General features: G+C 32.9%; 1 protein-coding gene across 1 annotated transcript in view; it reads right to left on the bottom strand.

Moving 5' to 3' along the window:
• Nucleotides 1–65: 65 nt before the first annotated feature.
• LOC113511874 (rhomboid-related protein 2) overlaps nt 66–18,411 on the bottom strand; it is a 132,170-nt gene continuing 113,824 nt past the window's right edge. The window contains 6 exon segments of the mRNA XM_052903448.1: nt 66–1,749; nt 2,310–2,522; nt 2,524–2,583; nt 3,122–3,307; nt 6,156–6,273; nt 8,339–8,451. Of these exon segments, the coding sequence (XP_052759408.1) occupies nt 1,510–1,749; nt 2,310–2,522; nt 2,524–2,583; nt 3,122–3,307; nt 6,156–6,273; nt 8,339–8,451 (930 nt within the window). The 3' untranslated portion in view covers nt 66–1,509.

Below are 18,411 nucleotides of genomic sequence, written 5' to 3'. Positions count from 1 at the left end.
TCTTTCTACTTTGTTTCTGAGTATTTCTTTATGGCAGAGGAGTTGTAGAAACAAAACGACGAAAATACGATTTCCAATCACTTTTAATCATAATCATTCTTATTTTCATTCATATAATCACATAATTATAATTATTTTGATTCACACTTAAAATAATTTTAAAATAAATTAAATGAAAAACACTCTGTAATAATTTATACAAAAAATCAGTCGTGACATTATTTGATTAGAATTAAAAGTATACAATCAAGTTTATAATAATAGGAATCAGGCACATTATTATCAATTATCTATCTATTCTAGTGAGTCCAAATAGTTCTATGAAGTGGAGATTATGTGGTCCAATAATAATGGAATTCACTACGGGAAAATAAAATGAGAAAATTTTTCATTTTCTATCATCAAATTGATCCCATTAAATAAAAAAAAAAACTCATTATTGAGCATTATTTTAGAATAAAAAGTAACTGATATTGAGCATTTTATACAACATTACTTATATATTCTAATATTAAGCATGTTAACTCATTATTGAGGCATACTTATAGTATTATATTCTGAGCAAACTTGAAGTAAATTCTATTTTCACAACATTAAATCAGATAAAAACAAATGAGGATAGAATCAGATCGTCTCCAACATACGAGTAGGAATGACATTTAATCCTAATCTTTGGTGTGCAGGGCATAACTACGCTGACTTTCTTAACTAAATGCAATGTTAACATTGTGTGGCATATATCAACAATTAATGAATAAAACATTATAATATTACTATAAAATTTAACATAACATTTAGTCGAGTTGGTCAGTCCACACGGGAACATATTATTGTGTATGTGTAGTGGCAACGCCATCATCCTATAGACTACGGACGCAGAGAGTAGGTACAAAAATAGTTCACCTATCCAATACAATAATTATTACTACTTAACAATTAAGTATTGCGAGGAAGCCTCAATACAACTAACGGCGCAACATCAATTTTAACAATTGACTTGTAAAAAACGTAAAGATTCATGAATCTTCTGTGAAATAGGCAAAATACACGTCGTGTAAACTGATGAGGCTCCTCTGAACATAGCGCTACTTATAGCGAATCACACTAAGGTAAATTGACTAGGCGTGGTAGGTCGCACTCGTTGCGTGATCTAGACTTAAGCTTTGACTCTATTTTTATCTTACAATAAAATATCGGCGGTAATCATGTGTCGAGATTTGTATCATGTCTTATTGCCTTTTAAAGTTGATTTCATAAACGTGTATATTGCAACGTGTGTTATGGACATTTTTGGCAATAAATATTCTCAAGTTTATATTTTTAGGTCGTACTTAGTTTCTAGAATCTACTATTTGGTGCGTATCTATCGTAAGGATTATCTTGAAAATCGGGTTTCGTAATCGTTCGTCCCTATGTAGTTAGCTCAACAGTCTGCGATTAGAGAAACTAGTGGATGTCGTCAAAGCCTAAGTTTTTGGTCAGCAGGCGGTGTCGTGTGACATTGTTAGGTCAGAAGCCGGCGACGTCGGGCGGTGGATCTGGCGGCATATAATGGAGCTCGTCCACGGGTCCACTGAAGATGTTGTAGAGGACAGCGAAGAGAGTGCATGCAGCGTATGCTCCTAGCGCCGCCCACCATAATAACCTCTCCCACAACCTCTGTTGTGCGTGTTTCAATACTAGCAGGCCGATAGTGAGTCCGGCGAGCGCGCCCGCCACGTGTGCCGCGTACGACACCGGCGGCGCTTCCTGCTTGACAAACGAAATATTATGGTTAGGCAATTGTTATTTGTAATATATAAATAGGTAGGTGTATATGGAGGTGATAGAATTCATTATAAATGGTGTGTATTTGACGATTTGGCGTCGATTCATTTGGCAAGCGTCAGCCGTAGTAACTAACCGTTTAAATGTGGGACTCTGATCTAACAATAGCTTTCGACACTCATAACGTTTTAAAAAACAAAGCTTTGAGTATAAAATCTTCTCTTTAAGAGTGAATTTACTAATTAATTGTGTAAAATGACATTATAAATTTAAGGAGTTTTAATATTAAAGTATGCAATTAATAGATGGCATAAAAATAATTTTATTATTAAAATTTAAACCCTGCAAAAAGCTGCAAGAGCAACGTGGTAATAGGATATTAAATATCTTGATTTTACAGTTAGAGACTCGTATCTAGCAGGGATGATAATGGGCTGTTACGATTATAATTAAATTTAAACATTCAGATACGCAATACTATCTGGCTAACGTTCGGGGAATAAAGTCGAGAGCATGTTATTACTCAGATATGAGTTACTCACCTTAGTATACCTAGCGTGGACTGCGAAGCCCACGTCACACGAGGCGACCGCCAGCGCGGCAACCAACCGCACGGCACCGTACCGCATCGCGTGGAAGTTCAACAGGGCGTTGGCCAGATGTGCCGCCAGTAGCGCGTACACGCCACCAGACGCTCCCGCCAGGCACACGTCCGGGTCGAGCACCGATGCCGCCAGGGAGCCTCCCAGTACTCCCCGCCAGGTACACCGCGCCGCAACGGAGCGCACCGTGTACCATTTCAAGTGGTAGACCCACCTGTCGATGAGAAATACAATTTTTTATTGACGAGATTGAGAGCTTGGCAGTGCAGTGGTTTAACATTTGCTCCTATTAAGACCCTTTGTAAGTAACAATATTCACATTGCCTCCCTTGTTAATTACCATTATCTTCACTAAAGTCGGGGAGACCCTTTACCGTTTCAAATAGCGAGGACAGTCCTACTAGAACCCTTAAAAAGTTTTGAACAAAAAATTATGTCTTATAGATCGATGGAGAAGAGTTATAAAGAAGAGAAGTTAGTAATAAAGATTATATACTCTGTTGCTAGCAAGCAGTCAGTCAGGTAGGCTTTATGGTTTCTCTTGAAAACCGTTATGGTTATTTTATTAGGGTGAGTTAACTGACTTCTTTATCGTTATCTCACCTTGGATTGGATTAAACCGACCTCTCATTTACAAACTACGAACACAGTAGGTATTTATAAATATACAGACATACGTAAATACTCGCGAAAAACATTACTCTCTTTATTTTAGCAGTCGGGTAAAAAACAAACACTTCAGTGACACTCACCGCTAACTGTACGAGAAGATTGAATGCTAAGTGTAGCCAGCCAGCGTGGACCACACTGTATGTGAGGAACCTCCATAACTCGCGGCGGCGGTCTGGTCGGTACACTAGGGGCGAGTCTACGGGCACGGGGCCCGCCGCTGCTGCCACTCCACTAGAACTCGATGCGTACCATGCAAACACGCCCAACTGGAAATTTAAGTTAGAATTAGGCTAAAAGAATGAAGATAGACATTCGTATAGTATGGGGTATACTCGTACGTACGTAAGGCGGCTTTATAATCGTATTGCAACAGAGGGAAAGGATTGTTACTAACGAGGACTATTTATATTCCTATTTATATTATTTTATGCTCTATTGATATATACGACCACCACGCGTTTTCCACGGAAACATCGTGATTAATTTCTAGTGAATTCGTCACGATGGGCCAACTGACCTGCTTTTATTTTTAAACTATCATCCACTTATTGATATCTCGGTATGGTAAACCGATAAAATAGTCGAGATTACCATTCCATTATCACGTATTTAAATAAAATCACATTATAACAATAGTGTATTTAATAGTTGCGATATGCGAATTAATTATTACATTATTTATTTATCGACATGTTATAATGAAATAATTTTGAAAATTCATCTAAATTACTCCGACCGAGCATCAAAGTTATTATAGGATCTTAGTAGTATAGCAACAGACTGTCGCGCTACGTAGATCGTCAAAGTCACGCGATTATAAAAAAAAGTGTACGTTATCAAAAACGAAGCTTAGCGATATGTTAATTTTGAGGTTAACTTTTATAAAGGTTTTCGACTTAGGGTTATGGTATGGTTATGCTAATTCATTTTTGTCATTTTATAGTAAACTGTATCGTGTGGCTTTTCTTAAGTGCATTCTTACTTACAATAAAAAAAAATCTCTGTTAATCTAGAAAAGAGGTTCCTAAACTTTTAAGTAAACGGAACGCTAATCAAATATCTTTTATTTTATGAAACTTCATATCAAATGATTACAAATTAAAAACACTGTAATTGAAATAAAAATAAAAGCTTTTATTAAGAATATTTTGAAAGTATAACACTAAAGGTTTTCGACTTAGGGTTATGGTATGGTTATGCTAATTCATTTTTGTCATTTTATAGTAAACTGTATCGTGTGACTTTGCTTAAGTGCATTTTTACTTCAAATTAAAAAAAAAAATATTCTTTCTGTTAATATAAAACAGAGGTTTCTAAACTAGGTTCCGCGGAACCCACTATAGAAATTGCTGATCTAGTATATAGTTCACCTGTTTTGGTACACAGATGAACTATATGAATGAATCTACCAAGATTCATTCAAAGTTTAGCACAGACTGAGCAACAAACATCCAAAAATCTTTACAAACTTTCACGTTTAGAATATTAAGTAGGCAGTAGAGTTAGCAGATCTTTTGCATATGCAGTGATTAATAAATTAATAATAATTATTACATGTACATACATATAGTTCATTCTATAATATAATAATGTTTTAGCTTACTCTCATAGAGGAAATATATTTAGTATTGTGGTTAAGTCTTATCAGTGCAAAACGTAAACGTAATTAATGACGTTTTATTGAATTATTCATTGAGGGAAAACCGTTAAAAGTATCGTTTAACAATTGGAATAAAGCAGCACGCACTAAAGAGGATCATCGTGTGCGTGAATCAACGGACTTATGAGAACACAAAGTGAATAATAAGCAGTTACTTGTCTTGCCGATATGCGTGGGGATTGAGTTGCTCTTTTTGTATATTAAAAATATTTGTTATAATTTTTGTTCAACATTTTTTTTCTGTTCGCAACATAGATATTTGGGGATTTTCTAGATTAAATATAGGATACAATTTCTTTTTTATATGAAGTAGGTCCAAACATTTACACAATTTGAGTTTGCTACAAATACTCGCTGTAACTCCCTTTATTACAGTTATAGGTGGAGTTAAAGTATAATAATGGTCATATTATACATTTTGCATAGTATTTTAGCATTGCGCTCGCGCGTCACCCCACCGGACGCTAGCCGGCGCGGCGCATGGGCGCGCGACTTGCGCGTGCGCCGACCGTTTGTTATGTTTCACGTAAACCGCTTGTTTGCACGGATGTGAAATCCGCTATTACAAATTTTAATTAACCGAAGTAACTAGAGCGGGGATCGAGCAGCGGTGCTCGGGCAGAATAGAAAGTGATGCACCACATTGGTACAATAGTAAATTGAAACTCGTGTGTATCTACACACGAGTGGCACTGGCAATTTAAGGTATAATGTGCGAAATAGCTGTTGAAGGTATAACTACTAAGTATATATTGTAGTTTGATACTATAAATTTATTGTTAAAAGTTCATAAGTACACATTATATTTTAATGTAAGGCTCCTTTAAGCTTTCATTAAAGGCCCTTAAACTTTAAACTCAGGCTCGCGCCTTTATCACAGCCGCTCAAAACTAAGGGTCACGGATGGTTTCAAAACTACGAGCTTTCTCAACTAAATTACACGTAAGTTAAACCGATAGTTATTACACTTAAATATAATATGATTAATGGAAAATAAAAAAAAACTAAGTATTAGACTCTACATTTCTTATATTTAACAGTAGATTAATATGTATAATATTATGCAATCTATGTATCATGTATACTATATTTACATGTATATAATTAAATAATCTTTGCTTTTAAATAATACATACTTAAAAATAAAATAAAGTTATTTATAGTCATTATAATGAAACAAATGTAGAATAATTTTGTACATAAATTAATATGAAGAGCCATTGCAGAGTTCCTTGCGGATTTTTTTTTAGCTAATATTATTTTTAACCCAGCGGTAAAATTATAAAAAGTGACGATTTAAAAGAGCTTGTAAACAAGTCTATTTAAATAAAGGTTATTTCTATTCTATTCTATCACTATGATATAAATAAATAGGTACGGACAACAATGTAGGTACGATTTGTAGATATAAAATAGAATAACATTGTTTTTTAAAATGGACAGTAATGAATTACCTCTAGCAGTGTGACGCAGATAATAAAGAGGGGCGGCGGGCAGCAAGTGTATCGCTCCTGGTAGTACTTCCGCTCCCGCTCTTCTGGAAGCACTTCCATTGCTACTAGGTGCACCATTCTGCAGGCGAAGAGGAAATTTATTTTTAGTAAGTTTATGTATATGACTAGATTAATAATATCTAGATAGTCTCGTTAGTGCATAGAAAAAATCGCCAAATTTTTTTTTATAAAAATGACGTGCTTTTTTCAATGTAGATATAGAAGAGATAATAATGGTAAATGGAGATAAAACTAAACGACTGAACCGACTTTGATAAAAATTTTATAGGAGGATTACTAATCTGTAAGTTCATATATGCCTTTAGATAAAAAATATTTTCCCCAATTGTTTTAAAATTGACGCAGTTATGAGGTAACAAACGTAACCAAACTCAATTTGGTTGTTTTACCCAAATTGAGGACCTTGTTTTCGAAGCTGGTTGAAACATCATAGGTATGATATGAAAAGGCAATATGGTTTTCTTTTGTACGTTTTGTTTTTCTTCGGGTCAATTTATAAAATAAAACTTATAAATTGGTGCAGCTTTATGTTTGGTCTCTCATATCACGGTACGATACATTCCTATGTGTTATGAAGACAAAACAACTAGTTTATGGGCTTGAATCTTTGAATGAATTATATGCAATTATGTATTAATATGACTTGAAAATATGCAGATTTTTTCATAAGGGGACTTTCTGTACGTAGGTATTGGTGGAATTAGGATTAAAAGTTTTATGCGTTAAATCTTATGCCTTATTTCTGGGCTTAGCCTTTTTTTTAACGGTTAAATTCTATCGGACCTTTAAAGACTTGAGGAACATTAATGTACGCCAAATCTATCCACCATTAAATTGGATGTCAGATGCGACATGTAATTACATGTGTCTTTAAAAGTACTCGACTAACATAAAGGAGTTTTTGTTCTCTGTGGACTAAATTCTACAGATTCTAATCGAGTCACAAACCTTTACGCATTTTTACAAATTTTCACATTTATAATATTGGGAAGAGTTTTGATTAATTGGTTAGTTGAGTAAGGTTCTCGTCTACAATGGCTACAGAAAACATTGTCAATATGTTGCAATATAATCGCATTCGTAAAAATTAAATACATGAAATTGCTAACAATCAATCAACTTACTTTAACGATTATAATTATTCTCGGCCTATATATAAAACCATTTAACAATTTTATTGTAAGACAGCACAGCACATGTCAATGTGACACGACAAGTGAACATAAAAACTATATTTTTAGCAACCGTCAATCGATACAAGAGTTTCAATTTAATAAAGAGAAATTACACGTTATGATTTTGTAAAACTGAATATATTTTGTATTTAGTTATTTCGATTACATTTTACTTTTAATTTACTAATCAAAAGGAATTTTATTGTGATCTATCTATTGATTGTCAGGTTGTCACGACATAACTGATTTGATGTTTTTCAGGACATTTCTGATCAAAATATTGTTTTTGTTACAGTTTGTAAAAAATTTATAAACAATGCACAATAAAACATTTTGGTTTGTTTTTCTGCATAATGTGTACTAAATTATTTATTATTTTTTTTCAGTAGCTCCTTACTTAGTAAATTACTATGATCTAGATTCGAGCGCTTTCTATAGAAATTTTATTTAAACCTTGGATTAATATTTATTTTGTCGGTGCAACAAAATCAATCTAAGATTGAACATATAAGTACATATTTTTATTAAAAAAAAAAAAAAAACCATTATAACACGTTAATTTGTAGTCTCCATTTAAAAATAGGTTCGATATTATCTTATTAATTGTAAATTGTAACTAGATGATATTTGTATACATAATTGCAAGATATGAAAAATTAATATAAAGGGATCTTAATAAAGGCTATAGAGGCCTCAACAATAATTTTTTGAAATTTTGTCTGTCTGTATGTTTGTCCCGGCATCACGCAAAAACTAGTGCGTCAAATTTGATGCGGTTTTCACAGTTCTGTTCCTGAAGGTCTAACTTAAAAATCTGATATATGCTTTATCTTGATACACCATCTAGAAGTGATTTATTCAATTTGGTTTTCTACTTCTAAAATCCACGCATAATGAAGTAGCGGGCAAAAAGTTAGTTATTAATAAATATAAAACTGTCATTCCTACCTTGCAAAAAATGTAGGATCTTCTAGAAGCAGATGGAAGTCGTTCTCGGAGCTGACCTCGCGGTCTCGTTGGTGGACCGCGCATCTATAGCTGCGTGTGCGCTTGCCGCTCATCTAGAATAATAAATTAATGGTATATTTCCATTTCTTTTTATACGATTCATTTACTTTAAATTTACCTCTTATTTCAGAGATTGTATCATAAAAAATTTAGTAATAATACGCTCAAATTACGCAGGGCTTTTAATAATGTTAATCACGATATGTTAGCTATTAAAGTTTTGTTTGAAATTAGTGGTGCATAAAATTCTTATCCATGCAGAACCTCAAGAACTGTTAGAGAACAACTCTTAGAAGTCGTTAAAGGCAGAGCTATTAACAAGAGCTTTTAATAAAAGGCTGATAATAGATATACTTAGAGATATACTACAGAGTCTACATTTGATATATCAATAATAATGTCATAGATAATTATTTTCAAATTAAAATTTTTCTGCATTCTAATCTTTAAATTATTACGAGATGATTTGAACAGATTAGTGTTACGGTGCTGCGATAGAAATCATAAAGCACTATATATTATACATTTTTTTTAATGTAACATTCTATACTTTGGATAATCCTATAAGTTACCAAGCAAGTTTACTTTTTTAGAATCATACCAGCAGACAAATCATGCAACAACAGAATTATTTTTAAATATCAGAACAAAGGTGTAATATTGTCCTAAATGCTATAATAGTGTGGTAATAGTTATCCGTAGAAAAGTGCACCATTCGAAGAATTATAATGTTCATACACGTTGTAGGTACCTAATGTAATTGAGAACTGTCACTTTGGTAATGTGAGGGTGGATTTATATGCCGCGGCGCGTCGCGGTCACGCCGGCCGCCTGGCTCGCGGCCAAAGCCTATCGACCAACCCCCGCCCTTGAGATACTACCCGACGTTCAAATTTCATATTTCAAAATAAAACTAAATAAGTACATTTTTATTAGCATTTTATAATTTAGTTCTTTAAAACGAGGCTTTTGCTGAATTTTTGCCACTCCAAAAAAGAGTAAACTAGTAAGCTAACTATGTACGTACTAAATTCTTGACATTTTCTTGGATCTCGTATTGATGCTATATCGATTGATTGATATAATTAGGACGTAGCTCACTGTCAGTATAAGCTTTTGTAAGGCATTTTATTCTATATTTTCAATAATAATAACAACTCTTGAAAAAGATGAATATTTAGCAACATGTATTGATACCTGTTTGCAAAATGCAAAACAAAACATTGTCTAATTTCTACAGTGAAGATATAAGGCAAAGATATGCAAACGTGTAAGAGGCTATTATGATAATAGAGTAGTTTATGTACAGTTAGTATTAAGATTTGCAAATCCATTAATCTGCTTTGTTGCTGACCGCACCTTTATGAGATCATTTTATGCGTGCAGATTTCCGAAGGTATTTCCAATTATGACTAGATGTTATTGAATATGAATTAATCATTTATAATATCCGAAATATATTTAGAGAAATATTTTTCTAGGCGAAAGACGAACTTTGAAATATTTATAGGAGTTCGATTCATCAGCACATTATCATTAGATTCGAGTATAATGCATATATTGTTCATTACTAAACAGAATCACTTCATATTTCGTCACAACGCACAAATCTCGCACTCCGACTTGGTACATTTGTCCCAAATTACGTTTGTCTGCACCGAGTAAATACTAAAGATCTTTTCTTCTTATTGGGTTGGGTTGCTTAAGTCATGTAGCCGGCTCAGAGCCACTTCAGCTTGCAGATTTTTTCAATTGTACGAGATTAATAGTTAGGAATACCGTATTGTAGTACATTACCAGAATCAAATGCCTATTTATCCACTGTTTACAGTTCTAGTAATACCACAGAATACCTAGTATTGTAACACTCGTCATAGTACTTATGTAGTATTTCTTTTTATTTCAAATCTTAATTCAATGTGGCATAGCATACCTACACCTCTTTATAGATAAAAAAATCATCAATCGATTTAGAATTGATGAACTTATGAGGTAACAACATAAAAAAAAATACGAAACCGAATTGAGAACCTCCTTCTATTTGAAATCGGTTGAACAAAAATTATTTATATGTTTCGATTTAAGTGTATCGGATCTTTGGCGTCATTGTACTTAACTATTGCTTAATCGTTTTAATGGATTTTAATAATTTAATACTAGTAAATTAATAAATAGAGTGTTGTGTGTGTTGTTTCAATTTGTCTCAATCGAGGGAGTGCTATAGACTATCTAATTTATACATCATAAAATAAACATGGCGGCTATAAACTGCCAATAACTTGGCGTCTAGTTTTTAGTAACTGATTTTTCTACGATAATCAACAAATTTAATTCATAAAATAATGAAAGTATTGTGCGGTGACATTCTATGGAAAATAACTTATGAGTATGTATAGCTTTATGTTTTATTTATTTTATTCGGGAAACAAACGGTACAATTATCTTGAAAATAGTACCACATTTTTATAGTTAGTAACCAATAAAGATTCCACTAAAAATTGTTACACATAGAGGAGATAATACCTAAGGTTTGATATACAGCAGTAAAAAAAGTACAAAGATGCAACTATCCCTTGCGTCTATACTAATACTTTAGTATCTAAATATTAGTTTTCTTTTATAAAAAAAAAAAAAAACAATAATCCAGGTGCAACATGTAGTAGTTACTAACGCTTCTTAGGCATTTGTTGTGATTGGCTCCTGTAAACTGTCAACGCGGAAGACTTGCAATCTTCGCAGTTGGTGCAAGAAGGCACTAGGTGTAATGGTTAGGGCACACGGGTGGGCGGTATCGTGCGGTGAACGACTGTCCGCGATCGCAGACAACCGCATTGTCTCCGCAGTCGTTCAACTCGGTTTCCCACGAGACTGCAAAATGTCCAATGCCAAAACCCAAATACGAATAGCCTAGACGCGCCGCAGACGCTGGCTAAATCTGTCTCGGTAACGGCCCTGTTCATTTATATTGCGAATCGCGATGCGACCGGTATGGACTCGATGCGTGATTTTCAAGTGTCTGGTAATTTTAGTGGTGGGTGCACTGGGTGCACGCATTTTTAAAGGCATACCTATGGTAGGTATATATCTAAGACTAGCAACAAAGTAGAGGCCGTAACAAAGAAATCCTTGTGTGGTGTCTTATACATGTTAAATATTGCTGTTATTTCCAGAAACAAATACAAATGCTATCCGACTTGAAATCGTCTGTACTCTTATAGAACTTGCTTAATTTGTGTAAAATTAGAAAAATCATGTTATAGTTATTGAATACGAGGTTTGAAGTGTGGGATCAAGTAGTGTTGACCTTTTTATCTTTTTTATTTAATTTATGAAACACCAATCCTTTAACAAATAAGAGAATAAACTAAGTATATAATATTTAAAGTATGGAACTTTTTTCTGAATTCGATTCGTAGTTGACTGTTTTTTTTTCTACTACCAAATGTACTACGCATAATAAAATTTTGCAATAAAATTGTAAAACTAGGATTAAGTGCGACTAAACTTCTTGATCATATAATATTGAAAATTTTTGATGAAATCAAAATGGGTGATGAATGATGATCATCCAAGATCGAAACGAATAATCTTTTGTATCTTTTTTATAATCAATCTGCTGTAAGTGAAATTTTATTGGCACTTTATAAAATAAGACATTTCATTTACAAATGGATATTGCTCATACCAATCTACGAGTAATACATTTTGTAAAAGGGTCTAAATACTATAAGTCACCATTAATATACGTCAATACATATATATCAGTCTCATAGTGAATTTTCGCGAGGCGTGTGAGCAGGTCGGGCGCCAGTGGGCGCAGTGGCGGGCTGGCAGCAGGCGCGGCGCTCTAGCGTGGGCGCCGCGTGACTCACGCCGACATCCGACACGTCCGATACGTATCCGGAACCACTAACTAGGCACTATTGCCATTGCCCATCAAATAAGCGCTCGAGCCTACGCGACACCATACTCATTTCAATAACCCACATTACCATTCATGATTTATTGTTTTGTACTTATACTTATTACCTACGCGGCCCACGAGAATGCCAAATGTTTTATGTGGTTAAAGACATTTGCCATATTCTACGTATACAAAAGATATATAACATTTACATAATATAATACATACATTTTTTTTTCTCATACTAATTAACATCAAATTTATATTTAAGTTTTTGTTATGAACTGGCCCACTCATTTGTGCATAGGTGCTGATTTATTGGCCGGTGACTTATGGACACCTACGCTTACATAGAACCATTGCGAGTTTATGAATGAAAGCATAATTGATTTTCCTGCGTAGTTCATTCACTTGTATTATTCATGCAAGTTATGTATGATTTGAATGTTGAATTTTGATATTTATAACTTCATACATATAAAAATTCTGTTATAGTGATATTAATGTAATATCTAGGCATAGCTTTTATTATAGATATTGTATTATTTTTAATTAAAGTGCAAAATATTTTGTTTTATATTTTACAACATCATTTTTTAATGTTTTTGTCAGTGCAATTTTCATGCCATTATTTCACATCAGCGGCAAATACACATCTTCAGAAGGGTTATCTAAATCTAGCATATTAATGTTAGATTTAGTGTAGCGAAGTGATGTGCCGGGCACGTGAACGCTGGGAGCGTTCCCACGCGCCCACCTCCGCACCATTATGTTCTAATCTCTTGTAGTCTCTTTCCATTATTATGATGCCGTGAAAGTACGCCATACGTTTTGTAAGCGGGAAGCGAACGGTTTGCGGAATTTGAAATTAACATTGTGAAATAATTTAGGTATGTATATCTAATTAATGATCGAAGTAGTTATACTAATGACTACTATATAATGTCGGACAAATAATTTAAGATATATGACACTGCGTCTAGTTACATACATATATTGGCATATACGTACACACACATATACATATAACATAAAATTAATTATTAAATAATCAGCAAGTTTAGGCTCAGCTAAGCGTTGCTCCAACTTTAGCTATTTACGATAGACCAAAACGGTTTTACATTAAACAAAATTAAGATTAGATTATAGTTCTATCTTCTTAAATTATCTAATAAAAATAACATGTCAAAAGAGTAGTCTAGTTACCATATATACTCTATCCACTGTTCGCGGATCTCGAGGTAATTAAAATTTATCAATGGATATTGGTGAAAATTTTTTTTTTATATTTTATCCAATGAAATAGTGGTGGTTGAATACTGATGACTTATTTTAAAATTAATTGATTATCAGACCAAGTTGCGCAACTGCAGTAGAAATTATTGATTTCGTGTAGCTAATTTTATTTGAAAGACCTTGCATAGTTTTATAATAGGCATGTTATACTTTAAAGTATTAAATATATCTTGATGTGTTATGTGTAAAGTTTAAGTACATTTTTTTTTGTATTTTACTACTTACTTAAAGCTATGCTTTTATTCCAATATTTATTTAATTTATATCTAATGCAGGTAACCGATTTAAATATTTCGTTACCTAACCACGTAGAAAAAAAATCATGTCAATTCTGTGTCATACCGTGAAGTAAGTAGCGGTTGATCTACATAAAAAATGGACCATTAATCAGGTTTTGATTTCCCAACGATTTTATACGCTCGTGTGTTAGATGTAAAAAGAATTAACATCGAAAGTAACTGAAACTATGTCTGTAACAGTAACTAGATTTTTTTTTTATAAAAATATCCATTCTGGTGTACCGGTCGCTACTTGTTATCAACAAAAATATTACAGGTAATCGTCATGTTCTGTTAATATAGTACATAAACTTATGTAGTCAATACATATAACCTCTAGCTGACTTTACAATATAATATTCGAAGTAAATTTCTCTTAGTATATCGGTGTTGAATTTTTTAATTGTTCCGTTTGTGTAGGTATATTAAATTATAATTTAAGGATTAATAAACCTTAGGATCATTTTGGTTCGTGTCATTAGGGTGAGTTTAGGGCTTAATACAAATAGGATTAATGTAATAGGATGACTGATGAATACGTGAAATTGACCAACTATTTTCAGTTAACAATAGTTCGTCATCAGTGATAGGTCGAATTCATTTTAGGAATTGACTAATGTACAAGAAAAACCCATCACGCACTTAGTAATAAATACTAGAAAACTAATATAGAACAAAATCAATTTAAGTATTTCAGACAGTTTAGTACTTCCGTTAAAAATGTTGCAGTGATATTTTTCAAATTTCATAAATATATAGTTTTTTAAGTCCATACCCAAAGCAAAATGTTTTATGTTTCATATAAAAATACGAGTTGACATCATTCAAACGGTCCAGAATTGGGAATTGTATTTATATTATATTATATTTACTTACTCACATTCACCGAAATTAATATTTTTCAGATATTATGATTCTAAATAGCTTCTAAATATTTTTCTCTTTGTTTTTCGATAGCCAAAAAATCATGGTTATTGTAAAAATTTTGAATTTAAGCGCATTATGGATTAGGCATTTGCAAAATGTTTAGAAGTAACCAGGTACACTTATGTGTAATTTGTATTATATTTAATGTTTTATGGCAATTTCATGAATTAATGAATATTCTAACATGAAAATCTTTAATATTATTAAATGTGAAAGTGTGTTTGTTTGTTGCCTCTTGGCGCTTTCGCGGCTAAACAATCGCTATAAATTATTTTATATTTAGAACCAAAAACAATTTAATACAATTTATATGAAAAAGGTTATTATGATTTTCCAATAATACATGAAACTCTATAGTTGTATAAGTTTTTAAAAATTGAAGATACTTTGCTATTGATATTGCTTGCTTTAAGTTTTAAATATAACTGGGTAATTTTGTTACCTATATTATAGTCAATTTTCATAGAACAGTGTTCAAGTTAAAATTATATTAATATTTGATATAAAAATTAGGTTGAATAAAAAAAACTGCAATGGATCAAATTATATACATCCTAGTTGTTTGGGGTACCTAAGTAGGTATATTATACTTCTGTGTGGAGTGAATTTATTACAGTTTTTATTTAAATTATAAATAGCGTTATTTAAAGTATTTATATGACAATATAAGTATTTAGTTAGTCACTTTGAAGAAATTGTTTCCAAACTACCCTAATAGAACCTTTAAGCATCTTGTCAACATAACCTAATTTTGACAGCTATTTCTTTTAAAATTTCGTAGTATAATTATTAAAATCTAAATACTGAGATTCCCTATCTTAGATATAACACTAGTAAATAAATAAATATTACTTATATTTTAATTTAATAGAAACTTTAAGCTTGACTTACCCATGATGTGCAAGTTTTTAACTGTTATTTAAGTAATATTAAATTTAGGAGTTCAAATAATGCTCACAACACTAAGACACAGTTTATAATAAATTTCGTTAGATATATTAATATTGGTGTAAATTATTTTTAGTTGTTTAAACTTAAACAGTTTGTTATTGAACACGCGAACGCAATCAGCTGTGCGGAGAGAACTAAATCGACACACACTTCTCATCGGATCGCTCGTTGCAGACTGAATTATTTCATTCGTTCTTTCGTTTTCGTCGTTGCGATGCGAGCGGACGGCGACGGTCGAACTTTTTTTGTATTCGTATACATTAGTGGTGGTGGCAGTTGTTTGGAGAGGGTGGTTCCGTTTCCGAAAGACGTTTTTATCAATAACAGAAGCAGGCAGTACCTACGTATAATGTTTTTTTTTTGTTGTTATTATGACTCCACTCCGCATATTTTGTAAAAACATTTATCTGATTACTCATTAAACAATAAAATTTCCAAAAAACAATAGGCAACAATTCCAAAATATAATAGTAATGAATTTTAATAATTAAAAAATAATGTTTTATTTATTATGTTCTAGGTATATACAATATCACCGTGGATAATATCTTGTGTATACGCTTTATAAAATTAAAACTTCTCAAGGGACATGGGCGCAATATACATGAGGCTATATGATATGATAAAAAAAATATAATAAATAAGATTAGGTATGTTCCGCAACAAACAAAAAACGGGGATAATCCTTTCGATTGCAAAAAATGTCAAATTCGGTTCAGGATATTTATTTAGAAGTTTGTATTATACGGTATCTACCTACAAAAAAGTGGATAATATTGATGCTTTGCCACAAGTCAACATTTTTATCCATATACATATATTAACTTATTCTGAAATTAGGTATATCGTGATCTTGAATAAACTGTTTTACTACCTTCTATGGCTTTTTATGATTTATATTTACACCAGCAAAATAATTGTTTATTATATATGATGATTGATTACTTAAATTACCCTTTCCTTGTCAGACAGGTAGGTACCTGTCTATTTACTGCGGTTCATTTAAATCGTCAATAGCATGTTATTTTATTGACGTAAATGGAATGATTAACCTGCCTGCGTTATCGGTATATACTAACGGGCCACCAGTAGGGGGGAAAGGGATTATTAGTAACGGAGACTGAGAATCTCATTGCTAGCAATATACCCAACCAGGTCGACCTCCTCGCGGTTCCCCTGGAAACTATCATGGTTAATTCCTGATGAATTTATCATGATGGGCTAACTGGCCTGTTTTCATTCTCATCAATCACCCTTGACTGGTGTTCCGCCAGCGTATCCCGTTAGTGCAGGCGGGGTTACCATACCATTTTCACCCATAAAAAAACGGGCCACCAGTGGGTGATGATAAGTGAAGATGAAGACAGCGTCCTCTCTCCTTGCCTATAGCATGTGCTTATAATAATTTACATTTCAGGACGTTTTTTTAATGGATAATAATATAACGGTAATCCGCCTGCGTTAAAGGTATATACCGGCGGAGCACCAGTAAGGGATGATAGGTGAGAATGAAAAGGCAGATCAGTTAGTCCATCGTGATGAATACACCTGTAATTCAGCACGGTGGTTTCCAGGGGGGACTACGTGGAGATCGACCTGCCAGAGCATATCAGATATCTCTCTTTCAGAACGGTTGTACCTCGGTTATATTTGCCTAATATTTTTGTTCTGTTTATAATTATCAGAACAAGGTTTGTACGAATGAAAATGTTTGAAAAATCGTATGGATAAAGAACATCCGTCAGAAGTCTGGACGGGTAGCTAGTAAAAAATAAAAACACGTGTTAAACCAGGTAGGAAATAACACAAATGGTTAAACTCTAATCATTATTACCTTTCTCGTATTGTTACATTTCGCCTATAATTGTTTTATGGTTGTGAACTTGTAACGACATCTGTTGACCATTTGTTTGGAATTTTGAAAATTATCTATATTGTATTAACAATTATTGTCCGTTTCAGGTGTTCACAAAGGTATGAAAAGAAATAATCTAAACGATAAGGACAAACCAGTCACTGTAGGTAACATTACTCAAAATATTGTATGTAGAATAAGCTTTTTTGAATGAAAAAAAATTAATGTAGGTATTAAAAGGGAGACTGTACAAAAGTCGATTGCTTGAGTACCTCTGTCCCATTCGTGTTTCAATCGTGAAGCAGTTGTGTTTGCATGGCTGTGTTTCGGTTTGAAGGGTGGGATATGGCGTGAATTTACTGGGTACAGAGGAATAACACCTGAGTCCTCAGGAATGGTAACGCATGGGGGTATCATGGGCGAAACAGTATACTCTGTTATATCCATGGTACTGCTCATGTCTATAGGCGACGGTTACCACTTTTCATCAGGTGGGCCGTCAGCTTGTTTACCATTCTAAGTTGTATAAAAAAAAATTGTATTATAATCGATTAAATGTTTGATTTGTTACTAATTTATAGAGTATTTCTGTGATAATGATAACACTTGTTTAATTTGTTTTATTGAAAGAAATTTGGTGATTAATAAACTGCGTTACTTTTACCTAATAAGGTATATTATATGTTGCGTCATAATAAAAATGCATGTCTGATTCCAATTCAATTTTGCAATAACGATTAGGTATACCTAATACCAGCATTAAGTATCTATATCGTTTGTTGTGAGAAAATATGCGAAGGTT

The sequence above is a fragment of the Galleria mellonella genome, unplaced genomic scaffold, assembly GCF_026898425.1.
Source record: "Galleria mellonella isolate WM207_F2 unplaced genomic scaffold, CSIRO_AGI_GalMel_v1 utg139, whole genome shotgun sequence".
Classification (NCBI taxonomy): domain Eukaryota; kingdom Metazoa; phylum Arthropoda; class Insecta; order Lepidoptera; family Pyralidae; genus Galleria; species Galleria mellonella.
This window is presented reverse-complemented; position numbering and strand designations above follow the sequence as displayed.